Raw genomic sequence first — 25,635 nt, 5'->3', positions numbered from 1 at the left:
GTAGTCAGAAACAAAATACTTTTGAGGAGGGACTGGAATAGAATAAATGGGGGGTGGGGATAGGATGGAGGGAAATGCATTTAGCGATAGTAACTGAAAAAAATTTTGCAGCACATTTTTCTTATAAAGGCCTCATTTCTCAAACATATAGAGAACTGAATCAAATTTGAAAAACCAAAAAGATATAGACAAAGGGGGTGAATTACAAAAGGGTTGTCACTGGGGAAAGTGGGGCATGGGAGAGATTGGAGAAGGTAGGATTTGAGCTGAATCTTGAAGGTAAGGAAAGAAAGCAGGAGTAGGGGATGAGTGGGGAGAGTATCCAGGCATGAGGGGATAGCCAGTGAAAAAACATGAGCCAGGAATATCATGTGTGAGGAACGACAAGAGAGTGGGTGTTGCTGAATCATAGATTACATGGAGAGGAATAAAATAGAAGACTTTTAAAAATAGGGATAAATTTGGGAAGGAATTTAAATACAAAGGATTTTATATTTGAATTTGGGATTAATAGAAAACCACTAGAGTTTATTTTCATATGGTGGTGACATAGTCAGTCCTGTCCTTTAGGAAGATCACCTTGGCAGCTGTAGTAGACTGAGACTTTACACAGGGAGACCCACTAGCAGGTGACTGCAGTGGTCCAAGTATGAGGTGATGAGGGCCTGTACCTGACTGGTAGCATTGTCAGAGAAAGAATCTATTAAAGTAGTCCAGATTCTGCCTCAGGGTGAAATTATGAAAGTTTTCTTCAATTCTTAAAATGTGTTGTGGAATAAATATCCCAAAGCAAACCAAAACTGGATCCAAGGTAAAGGTACTGATAAGTTTTCCTTATGATTGACCAAAGCAGAATATAAAGGTAAACCTGAAATAGCAAACAAAATAGACTCCATGCATTGGAAATTAGGGTGATTAATATATGGCATTTATGGCTTATGTTTTCTAGCAATTTCCCATCACTCTTCATTGAGGCTACATGCATACCTGATAACATCACTCTCTATTTGTGTATTGATCTTTAGCTGTTTTCTAGTTCTCATAATGAAAAGGTAAGTTGCAATATTAATTGATTAGAGCAAAAACTTGGGGTAAGACTAAGGCCTGGTTTCATATTTGGACAAGCCTGTTTCAAGTGGCCTTGGAAAGGCACAAGTTATCATCCTGGCCTCCATTCTGATGCCTAAAACTTAGGCCTTGGGGAACAATATATTGTACTGAAAAAACCACTGGAAAAGGCATCATATGACCAGGATTCAAGTCTCTGCTGTGCTGATAGCTAGTTGTATGATATTGGGCATTAATCTATATGATACCAAGGTCCCTTTCAGTTCTAACAATACATAGTTAGATGGAAATGCAAGGGAGACTCCTGAGAAAAAGTATATTTGGAGCTGTTGTTAACTGTTTACTGGTTTTGTACAAATATATTTCAGATCTTTTCTCAACAGGCAGTTGCATGGTGCAGCAGATAGATTGCTGAGCTTGGAGTCAGGAAGACCTGAATTTAAATCCAGGCTCAGATGCTTCCTAGCTATGTGACCCTTGGGAAAGTCACTAACCCCTGTCTGCCTTGACTTCTTCTACTGTAAAATGGGGGTAATAATAACACTCACCTCTCAGGGTCTTTGAGAGGACCAAATGATATAATATTGATATAGTGTTTAGCACAGTGGTTGGTATATAGTAGGTATTAAATAAATGCTTATTCCATCTCTTCCCCTCCTCTCCCACACCTACCCCTCATACTCTTCCCCGGCCCTCCTCTCATGTGTAGGATTTGATAGGATAAAAGCACGTGGATGATGGGGGACAGGTCACAAAAGACAATGAGGTGGCCAAAAGCATTACATAAAGAGGGTAATTAGCGGTAGGCCTACCCTAACTCATAGCTTACAGCTTTGCCTAGTAACTGACCAAAAGCAAACATATTTTTCAAGTTAGCCTAATTGGCAGGAGAGGAAAATGTTTGATTTAAAAGATAGACGATCTCAAAATTGCACTGTGGAGAGAATTTGATAATTTCAGTATTGATGTCATATCACTCTGCGCTAATTGTTAGCAAATACATTTAAGGCATAGTGCCAGTCTCCAAATGGCCCCTCCAGAAGTTCAAGGTACTCCATGAGTCCATATCTACTTGAAATCCCAGGTCATAAACTGTCTTCACACTATCATTTACTTTTGAATCTATTACTTACAGAAACAATTTGTTTGAAGTAAAAGCCTTGAAAGGCAACCAGGTGGCATGGTGTATAGAGTGCTGGGCCTGAAATTAAGAAGACTCATCTTCCTGAGTTCTAATCTGGCTTCAGATACTTATCAGTTGTGTGACTCTGAGCAAGTCACTTAACCCTGTTCGCCTCAGTTTCCTCATCTGTAAAATGAGCTGGATAAGGAAATGATAAACCACTCCAGTATCTTTGCCAAGAAAACCCTAAATGGCATCATGAAGAGTTGGGCATGACTGAAAACTACTGAACAATGAAAATAATAAGGTTGAAAAAGGTAGAAAGGCAGAAAAAAAGAACAATCCCCCCCCATAAACATGGGTCATATTCTCATACAAATACACACATGATCACTGGGGAGAGCAGAAAAGCTTAGAAATCACATATGAGAGCCACACATGGGAATACATGCAGCTAGAACATACCTGTGCAATGGCCTCATGCCTCCAGCACTGCCTGGGTGCCAGTGTCTTCTGGTCTGACCAGGACTGCTACCTGCTAGGGGCTAGTAAGAAAATAAGCATTTACTAAGAACCGACTATGTTCCAGGCACCAATCCAAGCACTTTTATAAATACTATCTCATGTGGCCTCACTGCATTCCTGCAAGGTAGTGGATATTATAGTTGAGGAAATTATTACGGAGAAGAGTGGTGACTTGCCTAGGGCCACATGGCCAGTAAGTGTTTAAAAACCAGAGTTGAGCTCAGATCTCCATGACGTCAGGCCCAACCCTCTATCTACAGTGCCACTTTGCAGCTTTTGCAATACCTGACTGCCTCTAATCTTTGCAGGAACTTTTTATACTGGTTTTTTTTATATTGATGTGCTTCCAGCAGCTGCAAGATGATTAGTGTCTATTGGGCTTTGCTCTCGGACACCAGCTGCTGGGCATTGTTTCTCTTCTGCCACCTGCTTTCGCTCTGGGAAGGCGGGGAGGGAGAAATTCTAGAAAACCTTTACCACAAAAGGCCACACTGGTGGTCTACCTTTAGTTATCATCAGATCCAGCTAACAAAAGCTGGGCAGAGTGGCCACATGCCAAGATTGCTTTTTTTTTTCTTTTGAGTGTTGGAGCGATGGTCCCTATCTTTTTTTGAACAACCTATGGGAGACATTGTAGTGCGTTGGAAGAAGCCCTGCCTATGGACTGAGAGTACTAGGGTTTGAATCCTACCTTTCATATGATTTTGAATAAATTGAGGAATAAGTGATTTATCTAATCTATCAGGTTAGTACATGGCAACTACATCCAAAAACAAACATACGCATTTTCACATTTTTAATGCATCTGCAATTTTTATTTCTGTATCTTGTTGGGCCTCAGTTGCTTTATTTGTATAATGAAGGGGCCTTTGAGGGCAAACTTTCACGCATCTTAATCCATATCATGACATTAAGGGAAAGTATTAGGACTTCACATGGGCAATAGTGAGACCAGAAAGATACTATATTCATGATTCTGATGGAAGAAATAATGTCTGCATATGCTGGAGCAAAAGGGCATTCTCTGATTGTTCTGTTTGTACCCATCTCCAGGAAAAAGAATACAAGTAACCCCAGCTCTGCTCAAAATCTTTCCTCTGAGAAACCAAAGAAAGAGAAGTCCATTGAGCCAGACTCCAACAAAGAGAATATTCCCAGTCACAATGAGGTAATTGATGATCGTGTGATCTGTCCTGTTGTTGAACACGATTTTAATCTATGCTATGAACGTTCACAACTGCGGTTGTGGTATGGTATAAATTGTTGTTGTTTGATTCTGAGAGTAGAAGAAATAATCACAAAGGAGAATAAGTTATTTGCCTAAACTAATATAACAAATTTATTACATTGCAATTACATGTAATAAAAATCTCTACATTTTCACCTATTTTTATCTATCTACTGATATTTCTTTCTATTCTAAGATCATATTCATATGACATATATGATTAGACTGTCAGAATATTTCCTTTAATCATGCAAATTTAAGACTAATTATGGGCATTTCTATATTTGCTTTTTAAATCATCATCACAGTTTAAATAGCAGTTATTCTGAAAAAGAGTCATTTAATAAATATTTCAGGTTATAGTAAAATGCCAGCTTAGTGTAAGTCAGCAGCGTGATATATGGAAGTCAAAGAAAGGAATGTGATCTTAGGTTTTGTTAAGAGAAACACATCATGCAGAATGAAAGGGTGATAATTACCCTTAGACTGCATTTGGTAAATGGTGATCCATTTGAGATGGCACTTAGGAAGGATGCTCCTGAAATGCTCTTCCTCCTCCTCTCTTCCTCCTGCCTTCCTGGGCTTCCTTTAAGACCCAGCTAAGAAGACTTTCCCAATCTTCTTCAATCTTGGTGCCTTTGCTCCGACATGGCTGGCACTTTACATACGTATTGAGCAGGGTTGGCTTCGATGAGTGGCTGGAGGGGAGAACTGAAGATCTGAGGCCAGAGAGCACTCCCCGTACCCCAAGGCTAGAGATAATTACAAAAATTAAGCTATTACTAAAAAAATGCACAGGCAATGGAGAAAGAATAGAGAAGACTGGGGTTCATCTTCAGAGGAGGATATTGAAGCAAAGAAACTCCCTTCAGTCCCAGAGTAATGGCAAATCTTCCCATCCAAACCCCAAAAGTTCATACTATTTCCTCTTTTTAAACCCCATCTTCCCCCAATATAACTTCTAAAACCAGTTCTTAGCATTTACCATGTCTCAAATGTTTCTGAGCTTTAGTCTCTTCCTATTTTGCATAGGATTATGCCATTCCATTGTATTTGTCTACAGTATCTAACTTCGTATATACCTTTTAAAAAATCAGAGTTTGGGAGAGGATTCTGGGAAGATGGTGGAGTAGGTCAGAAAATTCCAAGCTCTCAAGATTTTCCCCCACAAAAGCACCTCAGGGTGAACAAACTCTGTGTGTGTGTGAAATAAATAAGAATAGGGGTACAATAGGGGTCCTCCTGGGACAATCCAAGAAGACCTGAAGGAAAATCCCTGTATGCGGTTTTATCCCTGTGAAGAGTAAACATCTCCAGGCTTAACTGGGTTGGGAGGCTGCTTTGGCCTCAGCCACAGGAACTTTTATCTGTGGGACAGTGGTGGGAGAAGTGTGTTTGAGCCAGGGAAGATCAAGGAAACCTCTGCTGACATGGAATGCCAGACCTAGCTGTGCTGTGAAGAGGGGTGAGGCAAGAAGGAATCAGCACACGCTTGGTGAGTATGGAAGCAGGTGGGGAGGTGCCCCTGGCTGTGGGCACTTACAGCAGGCTAGAGATTTGGCTTTGGTTAGAGGCTAGAGGGAAGAGCTGAAGATCTAACGCCAGAAGCACCATCCCCCATGGGCTGGTGAGGACCCCAGGACTCCAGGACCAGAGGTGAGTATAAAAATTAAGTTATGCACAGGCAAAGGAGAAAGAAAGCAACCATAGAAGGTTATTATGGGAATAGAGAAGACTGGGATTCATCTTCAGAGGAGGATATTGAAGCAAAGAAACCCTGTTCTACACTAAAGAAGAATGTCAAATAGTCACCTGCCTAAAAAGAATTTATAGAAGAACTTTAAAAAAAACTTTAAAAATCAAATGAGAGAGATTTTGGAAAAATTTGAAAAAAAGAACAAGCCAAGAAAAACAAGAGGATTATGAAAAGAAAGTCCACCAATTAATAAAGGAGATCCAGAATCTTAAGGATGAAAATGATTATTTGAAAATTAGAATTGGGCAAGGGGAAGCCAGTGAAGTTATGAGATCAACAAAATGGAAAGAATGAAAAAATGGAAAGTGAAACATCTTATAAGAAAAACAATTGATTTGGAGAATAGATCAAGAAGAGAAAACATAAGAATAATCAGATTAAATGAAAGCTATGATAAAAAAAAGAATCTTGATACAATAATACAAGAAATAATTAAAGAAAATTGTCCTGAAGCATTAGAACAAGGGGGAAAGTAGAAATAGAAAAAAAGGCCATTTATAACCATTTGAATGAGATCCTGTGAGGAAAACTCATATGAATATTATAATCAAATTCTGAAACCCCTAGCTCAAGAATAAAATATTAAGAACAACAAGAAGAAAACCAATTTAAATTTGACGATGCCACAATTAGAATCACACAAGACCTAGCAGCAGAGACACTAAAGGACCACAGGTCTTAGAACACTATACTGAAGAGCAAAAGAACTGGGGCTCCAGCCAAAAATATCATTCCCAGTAAAGTTAAGCATAATCCTGAATAAAAAAAATGGACATTTGATCAAGTCAAACTTCCAGAACTTTGTTTAAAAAAATTAACTTAATAGAAGATTAGATATACAAGATTCAAGAGAAACATAAAGTACATACCAAAGACTGATTACAAGATATTCAATAAGGAGACTGTTTACCTTTTATGTATGTAAAGTATAAAATGGATGTCTAAGATTGTCATTAGCAGATAGGTAATTTGTAAGAAAGATTGGGGTAGACCTGAGTATAAAAGGCTGCTAAATTCAGAGAAAATAAAACAGTAAAGGGATAGGAAGGGGGAAGAGAATAAGGGAAGGATCTTTGGCAGGGCGGGTGAGGGAATAGGTTATAGGGAGCTATAGAATGGGGTTTAGATTTATGGGAATGAGAGGATAAGGGAAGGATCCTTGGAGTGGAGTAGGTTAAGTAATAGGATAAGATAACAGGTAGAAGTAAAGTAGAAGAGTCAGGAGGGATAGGAAATAGGAGAGATGCACAAACATAAAAACAAAGATGGGGAGTAGAATTTGTTAGGGAAAGTATGTCTTTATATATGTACATATGTATGTATGTATATATGTGTATATATCTATATATTAATATATCCACAGTTAATTGTAACCTTTGGGGAGTGATAGGGAAAGAACAAAGTAAAAAGAGCACAGGAGTGAACAAAAAAAAATAACTTACAAAGAAGCAAAGATAGATAGCTCTCAACACAATGTATTGATCATACAAACTTTCTTGAAATAAAATTCATTGCTACATGTTTTGAATCTTCTCTTATGTACTGCTATGCATCTGACATGCTTTTTTTCTTTCCTTACTTTGTATTTAAGTTTCAACATTTAAGTTTGTGATATGCTTTCTTCCCCTTTATTCTGTATTTGAGTTCTGGCATTTGAGAACTAAAAGAAAACAAAAGCAAGACCCAAAATCACAAAAATAAAACATAAAATAATATTTAAAAATAAAAAAATCAGATTTCGTTAAGTAACATTTTGGTACACTAACATAAGTACCTTTAAATTTCTCACCCTTCCACTCCCCCATCAAAATTGTTACTTTTTTATCATTGAAATTTCATTCCTGAGAGCCTCCTATCTACCTCTGACTTCCCCAGGACATCCTCAGGAAATGGAATTCTATCTATACAGTCTCTGAACTTTTGATAATTTTTTTTCCAAAAAATTTTAGTATAGTTCATCAAGGAGAGAAAATTTTTAAGATGTAGACAAGAGGAGACACGGGATAGGGAAATGATGAAAATTGGACTTCATCACCACTTATCAGCTGACTTTTGACTTTAAGAAAAAAATAAGTTAAATAATAATGAAATAGATCTTGTACTCATTGGTTAACATGCCACATCTAATTTGTTTGGTATGGTCCAACCCATGGTAAATGCATAAATGTTAAAAATATAAATTAAATAACATTTATTAAGATTTCATTTTTGTTTTATATTTATTTAGTGCTTACACAGCGTTCCTTAGGATATTTGTGTTGCATTTAAATTTTAGCAATTTTAACAATTTTAAACTGAGACCATTCTTGGAGAAAGATGAAATTTATTAACAGAGACAGACTGCCTATCTATAAAGAGTCAGTGACTTGTCTCCATTTATGCCAAAAACCCCAAACCAAAGGACAGTTTCCTTTTATAGGTTTGGGGGAATACAAAAAAAGAATAGAACAAAATAAAGAATAGGATAGGTGACATCATATAGTTGAGGGCAACATAATTGGTTAAAAGCTGAGGCACAGGGAGCAATGTGATTGATTGGAAGTTTGGTGTGGGAGACTAGCTATGAAGCCCTCTTCTTTTCTCATGAGACTAAGAAGTGCTCATTATTTAAATGAAAGTACAAGACAGTGGCCCAGAATTTTGGACAGCAAACTAGATATCCTTGAAGGATAGCTCGGTGATGTAATTATATCAGGCCTGATGCCTTCATGTTCACATGCGTTCTTTAAGATAAATTAAATTCCTTAAGGCAAGAATAGAGTAGTGACTAGCAGGAGAGCAGAACTTCTGGACTTAACTCATTACAGATCAGCTAATTCTGAACTAAGTTCAAAGACAGAGAACCATGACATAAGCAGTCACAGAACAAAATTAATTTATAAAAAGGATGAATAAATAAATAATACAAGATCAATCTTAATCTCCTCAGTTGTTAATACTTTTGCAACTCCTTGTGTTCCCTTCCACTTTTGAATATTCTTAGAGAATCTTGAAATTCTCTAAACACAGATTTCTCAGAATAAAGAAGAGATGGAGATCCCAAGAGAGTCCATCTCTTCAATATCCTCCTTAGGAAAAAAAAAGATATTGAAGCATCAATGAGAAATAAATTCCTAAGAAATATCCAGCTAGGTGACACAGTGGATAGCTTTCTAGGTCTGAAGGCAGGGTGATTCATCTTTCTGAGTCCAAATCTGTGTGACCTTGGGCAAGTCATTTAATTCTGTTTGTCTCAGTTTCCTCATCTGTAAAATGAACTGGAAAAAGAAAGGTCAAATCATTCCAATATTTTTAAGATGTCTATTTATTTATTTTTAGTTTTCAATGTTCAAATTTCCACAAAATTTTGAGTTCAAAATTTTGTCCCCATCTCTCCCCTCCCCTCAACCCCCAAACACTGTGCACTCTGATTACCCCTTTCCCCAATCTGCCCTTCCTTCTATCACACCCCTCCCTTCCCTTATCCCTGTCTTCTCTCTTTTCTTGTAGGGCAAGATAGATTTCTATACCCCATTACCTGTATTTCTTATTTCCCATCTGCATGCAAAAACAATTCTTAGCATTCATTCCTAAAACTTTGAGTTCCAACTTCTCTCCCTTCCTCCCTCCCCACCCATCCCCACTATGAAGACAAGCAATTCAATATAGGCTATATATGTGTAGCTTTGCAAAAGATTTCCTTAATAGTTATGTTGTGTAAGACTAACTTTATTTCCCTCTATTCTATCCTACCCCCCCATTTTTTCTATTCTCTCTTTTGACCTTGTCCCTCCCCAAAAGTATTTACTTCTAATTACTCCCTCCTCCCATTTGCCCTCCCTTCTATCATCCCCCTCATCCCACTTATCCCCTTTCCCCCTACTTTCCTGTAGTGTAAAAGAGATTTTCATACCAAATTGAGTGTGCATGTTATTCCCTCCTTAAGCCACATATAGTAAGAGTAAGCTTCACTTTTTCCCTCTAACCTTCCCCCTTTTTTCCTCCATTGAAAAAGCTTTTTCTTTCCTCTTTTATGAAAGATAGTTTGCCCCATTCCATTTCTCCCTTTCTCCTCTCAATATAATCCTCTCTTATTCCTTAATTTTATTTTTTTTAGATATCATCCCTTCCTATTCAATTCACTCTATGCCCTCTGTCTACATATATACATATATATGTATGATTATATATATGTGTGTGTGTGTGTGTGTGTGTGTGTGTGTGTGTGTGTGTGTAATCCCTCCAACTACCTAAATATTGAGAAAAGTTTCAAATATGATCTTTCCATGTAGAAATGTAAGCAGTTCAACTTCAGTAATTCCCTTAGGATTTGTCTTGCCTGTTCACCTTTTCATGTTTCTCTTGATTCTTGTGTTTGAAAGTCAAATTTTCTATTCAGTTCTGGTCTTTCCATCAAGAATGCTTGAAAGTCCTCTATTTCATTGAATAGCCATTTTTTCCCCTGAAGTATTATACTCAGTTTTGCTGGGTAGGTGATTCTTGGTTTTAATCCTAATTCCTTTGACTTCTGGAATATCATATTCCAAGTCCTTCAGTCCCTTAATGTAGAAGCTGCTTGATCTTGTGTTATCCTGATTTTATTTCCACAATACTCAAATTGTTTCTTTCTGGATGCTTGCAATATTTTCTCCTTGACCTGAGAACTCTGGAATTTTGCTACAATATTTCTAGGAGTTTTTTTTTTTCAGATCTCTTTCAGGAGGTGATGGGTGGATTCTTTCAATATTTATTTCACCCTCTGGTTCTAGAATATCAGAGCAACTTTCCTTGATAATTTCATGAAAGATGATATCTAGGCTCTTTTTTTGATCATGGCTTTCAGGTAGTCCCATAATTTTTAAATTGTCTGTCCTGGATCTATTTTCCAAGTCAGTTGTTTTTCCAATAAGATATTTCACAGTCTTCTATTTTTTCATTCTTTTGGTTTTGTTTTGTAATTTCTTGGTTTCTCATAAAGTCATTAGCTTCCATCTGCTTGATTCTAATTTTTAAAGAACAATTTTCTTCAGTGAGGTCTTGTACTTCCTTTTCCATTTCACTAATTTTGCTTTTTAGAGCATTCTTCTCCTCATTGGCTTTTTGGACCACTTTTGCCATTTGAGTTAGTCTATTTTTAAGGGTGTTATTTTCTTCAGCATTTTTTGGGTCTCCTTTAGCAAGATGTTGACTTGGTTTTCATGATTTTCTTGCATTGCTCTCATTTCTCTTCCCAATTTTTCCTACACCTCTCTTACTTGGTTTTCAAAATCCTTTTTGAGCTCTTCCATGGCCTGTGACCATTGCATATTTATTTTGGAGGTTTTAGATGTAGAAGCCTTGACTTTTATGTCTTCCTCTAATAGTGTGCATTATCCTTCCTCATCCAAAAGGATGGAAGAAAATACCTGTTCACTAAGAAAGTAACCTTTCATTGTCTTATTTTCCCCCCTTTTTGGCATTTTCCCAGCCTTTTGAGTTCTTTGTCAAGAGGAGAGTATACTCTAGGGATCTGTAAGTTCTCAGTCCCTCCAAGGTGGCACAATCAAGGGAGAGGAATTTACTCCTCTTCTGGCCTGTGCTCTGGTCTAGGAGCAACCAAAAATTTTTCTTCCCAGGATCTGTGAGTAGAATTTCCTCTCCTCAACTGCCTCCAGTTCCACCATGCCAGCACTCCTTCTCACCCCAGGGTCATGACTCAGGGCTGATATCCAGATTGGCAGCTTGATTCCTCCAGGGTCTTTAGGTGGTGGACTCCAAAAATGGATATAGATGCCTCCTCCTTGGGCCAGGGACCCTGTTTCCTTGTCACTCAGGGAAAAAAGCTTTCTCACTGACCTTTGAAGCTGTCTTTGGTATTTGTGGGTTGAGCAATCTGGGAACTGCAGCTGCTGCCAGGGATTCCACCTCCTGAAGCCTGCTCTGGTCCTGTCCCTGCCACACTGTGAGGCCAAAGGTGGACTGTACTCCACCCTATGCCTAGTGAGATAGACCTTTCTTGTCGGCCTTCCAGACTGTTTTGGGCTATAAAATCTCTTTCACTCTGTCCTTTTGTGGCTTCTGCTGTTCTAGAATTTGTTTAGAGTTATTTTTTGCAGGTATTTTATAGGCTATGGGGGAGGGTTTTACAGGTCTGTCCTTCTATTCTGCCATCTTGGCTCCGTCCCCATTGCAGCATCTTTGCCAAAAATAGCCCAGATGGGGTCACAAAGAGTCAGACACAAGTGAAATGACTCAAAAACAAAAATTGAAAGAAATTATTCAAAGAAGAAAAGAAACAAAAGAGATTTTTGACATAATTAAAAATTTGGAATAAAAGAAACATGGACAAGGAAAGTAGAATATACTGTAAAATGTCACCAATAACTGCATGTGAATTGCTACATCAAGATACAATCAAATGGAAAAGGATCACGATGAAAACATTTAAGGAAGTACGTAATTTTAAAAATTAGTAAAGGGTGGAATAAAGAAGGAACTCATATAACTAAGAAATCTCAAGATACTGTAATGAAATGCAATACTTTGAAAATGTAAAGGAGGCATGTAAGCAACATAATGAAATATTTTAGGTTTGTCAAAAACTGAAAAAGAAAAGCACCTGGCTACTATATTAAAGGAAATAATATAAGTGTTTTTTTTCTCAATATATTGAAAAAGTTGTCAAATTGACAGAATTCACAGGATACTACAGGGATGAATCCCAAATTTAAGTCATTCAGTCAATTACTTATCACGTTACAAGGCTATGATGAAATCCCCCCAATGAAGCCCCCCACACAGGTCCCTTGGAGTCAGGCTACAACTCTGACCCCCTGTTTCTTTATTCTACCAGAGGAGGAGACTTTCCCCTGCCCGCTCAGCTCCCTCAACCCTTGTCCCCTGTACTGAAGGAGATTCTGGCCTTGGAGGCTAATATCCCTCCAAAGACCTAGAGCATGCTGACAGCATATTGGTCCTGGAGTGAGATGGTATCCTAGCCTCTTGCTCCATTCAGAATCTGTCCAATACCCTGTGAATTCTATCAGTTCTAAAGAAGAGAATAATTCTAAAATATCTTCAACTAAAAAACAGGAAGCAGTATGGAACAGCAAGCAAAAATTAGATCTAAGAGCAATTGGAAGACACAACAAAAGAATTGTTTTTGATAAGAACATTAAAAGAAGAAGATAAAGTGGGGAGATGGGAAGCAAGAGACAGCAGGGAGTAGAGCTGTACTTTTATCAAGATTAGATGTGAATAGTCTCTTGAAAAACATGGTGAACTCTTGGAGAATAGAATTAAGAATGGTTCAGAATCATCTAGATGTGGATAGCTGGGATAGGAATAAAGAGAAAACCAAACTAAACGAATATTTCTTTTAAAAGGGTATGAACCATGTCAAACAGATATGTGACATTCCATAAACATTATTCCTTACAAAAGGAAGAAGAGAGATACATTTTCTCAACTTTTCTCTTGGACAAATCACAGTCATTATATTTTTCCAATGCTTTGATTCCATTTTTAGTTATTTCCATTTACATTGTTATAATCATTATGTATGTGCTTACTTTATTCTGCATGAGTACACACTCACACATGTACATGTATACACACACACAACTCTGCCTTTATGAATTCTTTATTTTCATCATTTTCAGCCAATTTTGAAGGCAGCAAAGAAGAAATCCTTTGGCATACTAAAGACAAGTAAATAGGATAACATGAGATTTTTTCATGTTTATAATTATTAAAGAATGGCTAAATGAATTATAGTATATCAATATTATGGGATACTATTATGCTACAAGAAATGGGGGAGGTAGTTTCAGAGAAATCTAAAACTTTTATGAATGGGTGCCAGGTGAAGTGAACAGAGCAAAAAGAACATTTTATGCAGTAACAACATTATTGTAAAGACAAAGATCTTTTAAAGACTTAAGAATTCTGATCTGACACTTATGGGTTATGCTACCAATAAGCCTGAGGACTGAGTATTTTCTCTAATCTTTCTGAACTCTCAGAATTATTAAAAATTATGGAATTATATATGAGATAAAGCATGTTAAGCTGTCTCCATGACTGAGTACAGAAGTGTTGAACATGAGCCTCATGGGCCTCATGTGACCCACAACATTACCAAGTGTGGCCTGAACTAGATTAAAATGTAATTGAAAAAGATTTAACAAAATAAATAAAAATGCAAAAAAAACCAAACAACCAACCACATGGACAATGTTAACATGTGACTTTCTAAGTCAAGGTGTGTTCCTAAGGGATTCTTCTCTATTTGAGTTTGATGTTACTAGATACCAAGAACTCAATCAAATTAAAACATGATGAATTAATACAATACTTGGAGAAGGAAATGGTCATGGAGAAGGAAATGGTGATGGAGAAGGAAATGGTAAACCACTCTAGTGTCTTTGCCAAGAAAACCCTGAATGGGTTCATGTAGAGTAGGACACAACTGAAAGGACAACAAAAACCATTAGACACCAAAAGCCCCCAAGAGGATAAAAACATGATGTACTAATACAATGCTTCCTTAACCCTTAGTGAGATCACTCAGAATCCTATTCCTCACCAAACTGTTGCAACAGAGCTGCACAAGGCAACCCAAGAGCTTGCGATGCAGTTCTACAACCCATCTTTCCTCTCAGTGCCTTGAAAATCCACATAGCAGAAAGTTGCTCAGGCTATGAAAGCATCAAAGATAGAGGAGTGCAAGTAAGGAGTGTTCTATGTTCTAAAGATGATGAGCTAGAGAACTCAGGAACATGGGAAACTGGGAAGAATCCATGTATGAGGCTGTGCTGTCACTCCACTAGACTGAGGGAAAGTGCCCAGCATCCAGCGGGCACAATTCTGCCCCCCCTACGCAACCTCCCCAGAAGTTACTTGAGGCAAAGACCAAAGAAAGTAAATTGTCCAACGCGGGAGGAAGTTGAGACAGCTTTGAGATTCAGTCCCCAAGAAAATTGCCATTAGAAGTGAGGGAATCAGAAAGTGAGCCATAGGAATGGTGAAACAAGTTGTGTTCTATGATTGTGATGAAATACTACTGTGCTCTAGATAATGATGATCTCAATGATCTTAGAAAAGCATGGAAATATTTGCACAAAATGATGATGAACAAAATGGACAGAACCAAGAGAACATTGTACACAGTAACAGCATCTGAGACATAATGTAGTAAAATTCAACAGTGTCACTAACAAACAATAAATCCTACGAGCAACCAGGAGAAAGACTTTCAAATGTACGGGAAAGGAAATTCAAATAACGCTAGACTACTCGGGAATGGAAGGAATAAAATATTCTGGAGAGCAAAGGAGCTCAAGATACAACTCAAGGTGATTTGCAAATTGACTTGCCTTACCATAAATGCCTCACCGTTAACGAAAAAAATGGATTTCCAATAAAAAGAGACATTCAAAATATGCCTAAGAAGAAACCAGACCTAAAGAAGTTGTTTGCTTTTGTTAGAAGTGAGCCTATTTAACAGGCCCCCAACAGTGAGAAACATGCTCACTTTAAATAAAGAACAATGCCTGTTGTGAAATCAGGAAAGTCTTTATTAATCTTTATGTCTATTCCCGCTAAATGGAGGAGTAGCCTCCCCAGTAAGGTGACAGGATGACTACAACATGTACAGAAAGATGGGACTCCTTATACTGTTTTCTGAACTTTGGATCTTCCGTGACACCGTACCCTGGCCATGTGACTTTATGTTCTCTCTGATAGGCCCTTCTTCACGTAGCTCCTTGGGCCTGTGCATTAGTTTCTGACCTCTAACCTATCCATGCTAGGTCACACACCTTATCACCTAGAAATGTGGACAACAGAACTTTCTTGCCTCCCACAAAATCCCCCCCTTTTTTTCTTTATTAAAATTTATGTTTCCACACCTAAATCCAATAAATATCTCCTGACATTCTTTCCCTTATGAACTCTTCCCTTCATCTATCCCCCTTTCATATGTATATGGGAAGGGAGCAAAGTTGACTGACATATTGACAGATTACAAGGGGGTAGTCCCCTTTCATAAGTACAGATATAGAAATTCAAAAGGAAAGGGTAAATTCATGAATAGTCCATTCAGAGGCTTCATCTCATACAGCAGGCTGAGGAGGAACATCATATGATGCAGTTTTCTGGTCTGGATGCTTGTTCAAGCCATCTTCAGCACAACATCTCAGCATCTTCTTTCCTTTATCTTGTAGAAATCCAGATGTCCACTCTCCTACAAAACTGACCTTAATACCATTTTAGATGACCAGTCCTAAGCTTTATATACTTATCACTCTTATAAAATCAAAATTGGAACTTTGACCAATTGTCATGTTTAAGAAATTCACATTAGAACCCAGTTTTTACATTTTACATTAATTCACTATTCATTTTCCACATCAGGAAGATGAGATTTCACTAAGGAATCAATACCAGGCTCTGGTACTCACAGAAATACAATAAATAATCATTTTTAATGCAATACATATCACATCATAAGACAATTCCAACTTCTGGTCATGTGATGTTTGTTTTAAAACATTTACAATATAGACCACAAACCATTTCTCTTTTAACATTAATTTAACATTAACCAGCTGATCCAAAATAATAACAACTATTTGTGCTAACCTTACGAACCCTTGACCTGATTTGTCTCTATTCTATCACTAAGAATTAAAGGACCCTCCCTTATTGTTGTTGGTCTAAAGTCCTAAGCCTAATAGCTTAATTTTTGGACTTAATCTCAGATGTTCCCCTATCAGCATGTCTATTATTTAATAGATCTGGTATTTTATGAAACTTTTGATCATAGAAAATTGCCAATAAGAGTAGGGACATCGCAGGGAAACAACATCTCCCTAATTTCATGTCAATTCCACGCAGGAGCAGATTGTCAGCTGGCCTTCAACAAAAAGAGAATATGTAGCAGCTTTATGAGACAATTTGCAGGTGAGGGGAGGGACACTAGGTAAGGGAAAAGGGGATAACATCTTACAGAGATGTCTGCAGGAAGTATACTCACTTCAGAGAAACAATTGTTCCAAGCCAGAGTTATACTTCTTGTTATCCTTCCCACTGGAGGGAGGAGGTATCCCCTGGCATGGTTAGAGAAGGTAGAACAGGTAGGGCATGTTACATTCAAAGAGGAGAAGGCATGGCCACAAAAAAAGATAAGCAATGAGGGGAAAAGCCAAGAACAAGATCACATTCTCTTGTCTTGGCTCACACAGCATTTCTGTTTGTATTCTTTGGTCTCTGTCAAAAATTAGCATTCCTGAAAAGCTGTTAGAGAAAAGACTTTTTCAATTATTTTTTTAATCATGAATTACTTTGGCAGTAAAATACATAGGAGCACAAAGGAAAATTATATTGAAATGTGGTTATCAAAATAGTTTAAAAAACAAAAAAGTTCATAGATCCTCAGTCTAGAGTCTCCCAGCAGTGAGTGGAAAGGAGTAAGAAGGGTCAGAATAAAGACATTTCTTGGAGAAGGGATGATTAATGACATTGAAATGAAGAGAATACATGAGGTAAGCTAGGACAATCATTTAATGGAGAAGCAGTTACTAAGTGCCTGCTACCTATCAGATTCTGTGATAGGCCCTGGAAGTACAAAGACAAAAGGAAATTAGTCCCTGCTTTCAAGGATCTTACATTTTAACAGAGGAGATAACATCACCATATATAGCCATATGTAAAATACAAAATGAGATATATCATAACTTTGGAGTGGGGAAGGGAAGTGAGGCACTTGTAGCTTCAGGTAAGGATCAGGTTTGTGTGTTTGTCATTCATTCTAGAAGAGGACCATGTCATAAGAGAAATGATGACAAGACTTGCAGTTGACTTGCACTTGAGTGAGGGAAGGTGGTGCAAGGTCACCAGCCTCACTTTCTCCTCCAGAACCATCTGGGTCCAGTGGCCACATATTTACCAGGATGACAGGAGACGGCCCAGGATATAATGGGAAACCCTGGTCTTTTTTAGGTTAAGGTCTTTTCAGGTTCTGTTAGTACTCTTACAGAAAGTTGTGCTTGAACTGAACTTAAGGAAGTCAGAGATTCCAAGATGCAGTGGTGAGGAGTCAGTGCATTCCAGGCATATAGGAGATATATTGCAGACATATGAAGTTTGGAGATGTATAGGATGTGTGAAAAATAACATGAAGGCCACTTTGGTGGATCCAGAAAATGAGAGGAAGAAACTAATGTATGTTGAGATTGAAAAGTTATTTTGGGGCCAGGTTATGAAAATGCCAAAAAATGAAGTTTATATTTGATCCTAGAGTTCAGAGTGACAGTTCTAGAGGACAGAGTGACAGGTCACTCTAGGATATTTGATCCTAGAGTTCAGAGTGGCAGGGAAGAATGGGTATCATACTCATCTGATATGGTAAAGGAATGGGTAAGAAAAAAAGAATATAACAATAAAAGTAAACTCAAGGAAGTGGGGGATGAGGATTGAGATTTGATCAATGGGAGGTGATCTGTGGATTCTTTTGATGATTATTTTACCATCTGATTCTAGGACTTTGGGGCAGTTTTCCTTGATGATTTCTTGGAAGGTACTGTCCAGGCTTTTTTTTTCATCATGCCTTTCCAGAAGACCAATAATTCTTCAATTATGTCTTCTGGAACTATTTTCAAGGTCACTTTTTTTTTCAATGATATATTTTACATATTTTTCTATTTTTTCATTCTTTTGATTTTGTTTGACTGATTCTTGATGCTTCATAGGGTTATTAGCTTCTACTTGCCCAATTCTAATTTTTAATAAATTGCTTTCTTCAGTTAGCTTTTGTACCTCCCTTTTCATTTAGCCAATTTTATTTTTAAGGAGTTGTTTTTTTCAGTGATTTCTTTTTCCACTTTATCAATTGTATTTTTAAAGGAATTGATCAAGTTTTCTTCTACCTCTTTAATTTGACTTTTAAAATTCTTCTTGAGTTCTGTAATGTCAAGGGAATTTGAAGATCTTCCCTGCCCCTTAACAGGCTCATGAGAGCTGCTTTGAGGTCTAGCCTAGCCCACAGCTTGAGTCACATGGAGCTGATGGTGGGAGGAGTTTGCTGAATGGGTGGAGTAGGAAGGGTAAAGCTAAAAGAGATCAAGGCAGAGCTGAGGCAGAGCTAGGGTGAGTGAGAGAGGGTGGAATTTTGGCCTAGGGGAGCTTGTTTGTGGGGAGGCCTAGCAGAGGAAGGCTTGGAGATGGCTGTGCTACCCTTATTAGTAATGTATACAAATTTCATTACTACCATGGTGGAATTGGCTTTCTGGTATCTGAATAAATATTTTGGTCTCATCTTTGAGGAAGAGAGTTTATATTTTGCATATTTACCCTGGAAATATGCATGGATATCCATAGTAACTGCTGTGGGTATTGCATTGGCATTACAAGCTCTTCCAAGAATGCTTTTTGGCCTTGAGACCAGTTCATATTCCCTTTCAAGGTTTTAGATATGACTATAGTGTCAATGCTGTCCTCTTCTGAATTCATATTTTGATCTCTCCTGTCCCCATAGTAAGAATCTATGGTCTTTGCTTTTCTAAGTTGCTTTTTGCTCATTGTGATCACCTTTTTCCTGGCTTTTAAAGTGAATCTCTGCTTCTGGGGTACAGAGGGCTCTATCCCATGTTAGGAAGCTGATATCTGGCTTTGTTTGCTTTGGCCTCTGGTTCTGGCAGCTGGAAGCTATATAATGCTCTAGCTTACTTGCTACTAAGCTGGAGCTGTCTGGTATGTGTCAAGACCAAGTGAGATCTTTCTGCATTTCTCCTGGGGTTACACTGACGCTCTCAGCATGAGTGTGGGGGAGTGGTGGTCTGGCTATTGGAGGTTTCCTCTTCCCCTGGGGCTGCACTAGAGGACGGACAGACTAAGCCTGTGGTAGAAGCTCATTCACACTGGAGTCTACCAAATCCTCTGATTGAGCAAAGGGCTCCTGGTGTTAGCCCTTGCAGGTCCACCACTGAGGGCTCAGGATCTCCCATTGGTTCACTGAGGTTGAGCTTGCTGCTGACTTGCTAGAATGCCTCCTATCCTATACTAGTTCTCTTTAACCACAGCAAGAAGGACCTTTCCTCTTAATCCCCCTAGCCTCATGAGCTAAAAACAACAACAACAAAAAAAAGAAACCCCCAACCAAAAACCACTGCACCCCATCTTTCCGCTGACTCCACTGTTCCAGGATTTTTCTTGTCCTGTTTGAACTTCTGGGTACTGTTCATGCAAAACACAGCCTTTAATCACCAATTCATGATAGCCTAATTTGACTTCAAAGATTTCCAATACTCTCCAATTTAATCTGACAGTCTGGACTCTGACCTAGACATTGCTGTTAGATCATAAGGTTACTATACTGCCCTAATGGGCCAGTTTAGGTCTGATCCTGGTCCTTCTGGTCTGCTTTGTCTCATTGTAGCCCACAGCTTGATGCTGACATCCCTTACAAAATGCAAATCTTTATTCCATAATTCCTTCAAAACAAATATAAATCATTTATTGTATTTTTGGAGTGAGTTCCTTGATGGAGGGGAGGAATTTGATAGATAAAAAAAGAGAGGGAATTGCTTTATATCAAGAAGTAAATCAATGACTTACTGTCACAGGAAAGAAGTCATGAAATTAAATCAGTTATGGTAAAATGTACTGCTTAACTTTCATTTCATAATAAAATAATAAAAATTAAAATGGAGTTTATTAGAGTAATATATTAGTCATTTCATATCTAAAGTTTACAGTTTGAGAACTAAAAGCAAATATAAATACAAAGAAGGGGTTTAGGACATTTTACTAAATTTTAAATGAATATTTTTAAAATATAAAATGAACAGGAGATTTAGCAAAGAAACAAGCCAATGATAAATTTGAGAAATTATTAAAAATTTTACTTTAAAATAGTTGGTTTTTTGAAATCTAAATTGCTTATAATTGCTCAACTGGATCCATTAATATTTGCTTTTTTTCTTTTCATTTCAGAAAAGCATGTGAGAAATGAAACTTAGAAGAAAAAATGAGTAAATCTAGAAAGGGAAAGAGCGTAATGTGTAATTATTTTGCAGTGATGTGAAGTAAGTAAAATAACTATGAAAAATGAAGCATGGCAATAAATTCTATGGGATTTCAAGAAGAAATGGAATAACAGAACAAAACTGTGGAAAAGTTTAAAAAGAACATGTAAAGGAATTATGGAAAATAAGAAATTTAGGGAAAAAATCAGTAAGATAAATGAGAGTAGAAATTTTAGAATACATGATGGACTATCTCTCCAAAAGAATACTCTGAAAAAAGAGAATAACATATTTAAAACTCAAAAATAGAAAAGTGAAAGAACATTTAAAAAAAATAACCAAAAAATATAGTAGCGTTGGAGAAGTACTTACATTATGTGCAAACCAAAGTTACTGACCTTGAAGACAGGATGTTCCGAAATAATTTAAGGACTGAAGAAATCATGGGAGGAAAAATCATGACAAATTTAAAAGCCTAAGACCAATACAGTAGTAAATAGTAAAAAAAAAAAAAAAAAAAAATGGCCCCAAATATATTAAAACTAGAGGGCAAAGTGCTTTCTAGAAGAATCTAAGATCACTGATAAGGGAGCTAGGTTGTGCAGTGAATCAAGTGCAGGGCTTGGAGTCAGGAAGAAGTGAGTTCAAATCTGGCCTCAGACACTTAGTAGCTCTGTGACCCTGCACAAGTTACTTAACTCTGTTGGTCTCAATTTCCTCATTTGTAAAATGAGCTGGAGAAGGAAATGGCAAACCACTCCTGTATCTTTGCAAGAGTCAGAAATGACTGAAACTACTGAACAAACAACAAGATCAGTGATAAAGATTGCAATTTCCATCACCAAGAAATCTAACCATTTAGTTTCAAAATTCAAGATCAAACAACAAATATTGTAGGCCACTTAAAGACAGGCCTTCAACTATCAAGGAAAATGCATTTGGATTATGAAAATGCCCAGAATAATTCTTCATGTGTGATAAATCAGCGAAGTAACTAAAATATGATATTCTAAAAAAAGTAAAGAAGATTAGCATGTACCCACAAAAGAACATACCCTGAAAAGACCAATGTAATCATCAATGAAAAATTATGACTTTATTTTTTTGGGTCATGTGATCAACAAGATGGAGAACTGGACATTTTCTCTGATCTTCATGATTTCTTAAACTTCTCCAAATTAGGAATGATGCACAAGGGAAAACAAGTTCAACTCTCCACAGCCTAGAAAACCAACAACTCAAATGAAGCAAAAACCCATTGAACTAATGCAATAATCCTTAATTCCTTGCAGTGTAAAGGTGGAGAACCTGCAGCCTCAAGGCAATATGTGACCTTCTAGATCCTCAAGTGTGGCCTTTTGATTAAATCCACGTTTTATAGAATAAATCTTTTGTTAAGGGGATTTGTTCTGTGAAGTTTAGGTTCAGTCAAAGGGCTGCACTTGAGGACCTAGAGGGCCACATGTGACCTCGAGGTGGCATGTTCCCCAACCCTGTACCTAACTACTCACTCAGCATTCTTCCCTTATCTCCCACCATGCTACAGGAACAAGGCTGCACAAATACATAGGTTTACAACAGAATTCAACTCAGCTCTACACTCTCTTACCTTTGTCTCAGCTGCCTCAGAGATCCAAAGAGCATAAATTTGTTCAGGCATTGGTGGAGTAAGTAAAATGTTCTAATGCCCTGTACCAGAAATGAGCCCATCCAGAAAACTGAAAAATAGAAGGAATTTAGTCAGGACATGTGGATGTGTTGGTGTGATTCCCCACTAAGCCTGAAGGAAAACTCCATAAGCCAACTTGTACTAGTTCTACCTTCCTAGAAACTGTTTGGGGACAGAGACTGAGGCTGCTGAATGGCGAAATGCCCAGTATTAAAGGCAGAGCTATTAACACCAGCAATCTCTTAGTTCAGGTTTGATTTGTGGATGAAACGAGGCACTCATAAGTCATTGATCATTTAAAATTAGATTGCCTTATCATAGTACAGAAAGATACTGTGGGCATCTATCTGTGGCTTTGGTAGATGTAGCCTCCCTCATCTCCCCATAGTAATGCATCTGATCGGCAGGTCTACAGAGTAGGGAGACTTGAGAGGTCTGAGGCACTTGCTAAGTCTGAAAGAACTAGGTTCTGTGTGGCTGTGCCTTTTATGCCCCTCCATAAGCAAGAAGCTGCGTTAGTATTGCTCAGAAGAGCTAAGTCTATCAAAGTTGATCATCACACAATCTTGCTGTTACTGTGTACAATGTTCTCCTGGTACTGCTCACTTCATTCAGCATCAGTTCATGTAAGTCTTTCCAGGTCTCTCTGAAGTCTGCCTGCTCATCATTTCTTATGGAACAATAGTATTCCATCACATTTATATACCACAACTTGTTCAGTCATTCCCCAGTTTGGGTGTCCCCTTAACTTCCAATTCTTAGCCACCACAAAAAGAGCTGCTATAAATATTTTTTACATATAGGTCCTTTTCCCCATCTTATGATCTCTTTGGGATACAGACCTAGAAGTGGTATTGCTAAGTATGCACAGTTTTATAGCTTTTTGTGTGTAGTTCCAACTTGCCCTCCAGAATGGTTGGATCAGTTCACATTTCCACCAGCACTGCATTAGTGTTCCACTATTCCCACATCTTCTGCAACATTTATAATTTTCCTGTTTGTTTTTGTCATGTTAGCCAATATGATGGGTGTGAGGTAGTACCTCAGAGTTATTTTAATTTCTGTTTCTATAATCAACAGTGATTTAGAGTCTTTTCTTCATATAACTATAGAAAGCTAATTACTTCTTCTGAAACCTGCCTATTCATATCCTTTGATCATTTATCAACTGGAAAATAGTTATATTATTATTAATTTAACTCAGTTCTCTATATATTTTAGAAATGAGACTTGTATCCCTTTTTATCACTTAAAATACTTTTTGTATGTAATGTACAGTTCTATATGGTTCAATGAGATATTGTTTTACATGTTTCTCTGGGAGGTGGAAAGAGAGGGATATTGGGAAAAGCTATAGTAAAGTAAAACAAAAAGGCATCTTTAAAATTTTGTTTTTATAAATAAAGACAAATATGAGTGTTCAAAGAAAAAAATCCAAACCAAGAAAGCAAGCATTGAATCAATCCTTCCCCAAAGAAACTAGAAGGAAGTAGACTGTATGATATAGTGGATTGATTTCCAGATTTGGAGTCAAGGAATTTGGATTCCAATTCTGCTTCTCATACTTTCTAAATATGAGCATAGCCAATGCCCTTTACCTTGAAATTGAAATTCAGTGCATTCTGCTATAAAATGAAGATATTAATAGCTGCAGTAACAACTTCACAAAATTTTTTTCAGACTCAAAATAAGGTAGGTAAAGTGATTCACAAATTTTAATGTGCTTCCAAAAAATCCAAATAAATCTCCTTAAAGAATGTTTCCAAACAAATGGTTAATTTATTATTGTGAGAAAGAAGTGATGTGTTCTCTTGCCACCAACACTACTATCATTGATAGTTGTATTTTACCAGCATTTTGTTGTCATTCCATGTTGACTTTACTTCCATTGCTGTAGTATTGAGTGATTGATTGCTTTCAGCAGGGTGTGCTGGAGCCAGCTCATATCAGCTGGAGAGACAAATGTTAAAGTTTTAGTTTGAGCTTTTCACCTTAGAAACTGGTGAATGCTATTTAAATCAGAATTTGATTCATTGCTTTGTTGATTGTCTTGACTTAAGACAATGATGGAGAAAATGTTAATGAAGCAGATTGAAGTTAAAAGTGAGAGAAACTACATTTTACTAAAAGACAATGAAGTAATATCAATACTAAACATATATGCAACAAATAGCACAGCACCCAAATTCTTAAAGGAAAAGTGTAAATTAAAGGATGAAATAAATAGTAAAAGTATAGTAGCAGGGAAACTCAACTTTCTTTTCTCAGAACTAGAAAAATCTACCCCCCCAAAAATAAACAAGTTAAGGAAGTAAATTCAATTTTAGAAAGGTTAGATATGACTGATCTCTGGAGAAAACTGAATGGGAATAGAAATGTGCATGACACCTACTCAAAAACTGAACATGTATGAGGGCATAAATGCTCACAGTCAAATACAGAACATCAGAAATATGAAGTGTATCCTTTTCAGATGACAATGCACCAAAAACTACATCCAATAAAATGCTTTGGAAACAGATTAAAAATTACCTGGAAACTAAACATTCTACTTTTAAAGAATGAGTCATCAAAGAAGAAATCATAGAAACAATGAATAATTTCATTAAATAGAATGACACCAATGATGCAGGCAGCATACCAAAAGTTATGGGATGCAGCCAAAGCAGTACTTACAGGAAAATTTGTATCTAAATGCTTACATCAATAAAATAGAGTAAGAGCAGAGCAGTAAAGTTAGGATGCAGCTAAAAAAAAACCAGAAAAAGCAAATTAAAAACCATCAATTAAACAACAAATTGAAAATCCTAAAAATCAAAGAGATTAGTAAACTGAAAGTAAGAACACTATTGAACCAATAAATAACATTAGAGGCTGATTTATGAAAAAAATCAATAAAATCAATAAACCATTGGTTAATTTGTTTTTTTCCCTATGCAGGCGGTAAAACATTCTATCAAAGTATTTCAAAGAAATAAAATGAAACAGAATGGTTAATTAATGGTGATGGAAAATCAGAGCTTATGCATTATTTACAGGTTTCACTTTGGAAAGTACATATTAACTACCATTACAAATAATCAAAAGTAGTGGAGCCCATTCTAGAAATGTCATTGTTTCACAGAATTGCTGCTTTTCTAGAAGATCAACTAATATTTTTAAAAAATTAAAAAAAGGAGATCTTCTACTTAAGTGAGAAATCTAACAAAAATTACTCTCAGGGCACATTTAGGCAATTTTCCTCCTTAAAAAAGAAAAAGAAAAGAAGTAACACATGAATGT

At 37.1% G+C, this 25,635-nt stretch overlaps 1 protein-coding gene across 3 annotated transcripts in view; it reads left to right on the top strand.

Moving 5' to 3' along the window:
* LOC140506652 (OX-2 membrane glycoprotein-like) overlaps window positions 1–24,131 on the top strand; it is a 57,021-nt gene extending 32,890 nt beyond the window's left edge. For all 3 annotated transcript variants that reach the window (XM_072614021.1, XM_072614020.1, XM_072614019.1), the window contains exons 4-6: window positions 950–1,052; window positions 3,770–3,884; window positions 20,653–24,131. In XM_072614021.1, the coding sequence (XP_072470122.1) occupies window positions 950–1,052; window positions 3,770–3,884; window positions 20,653–20,664 (230 nt within the window). In that variant the 3' untranslated portion in view covers window positions 20,665–24,131. The remainder of the gene's footprint in view (window positions 1–949; window positions 1,053–3,769; window positions 3,885–20,652) is intronic.
* Window positions 24,132–25,635: the final 1,504 nt, after the last annotated feature.

Source organism: Notamacropus eugenii, chromosome 5, assembly GCF_028372415.1.
Source record: "Notamacropus eugenii isolate mMacEug1 chromosome 5, mMacEug1.pri_v2, whole genome shotgun sequence".
In the NCBI taxonomy this organism is placed as follows: Eukaryota; Metazoa; Chordata; class Mammalia; order Diprotodontia; family Macropodidae; genus Notamacropus; species Notamacropus eugenii.
This window is presented reverse-complemented; position numbering and strand designations above follow the sequence as displayed.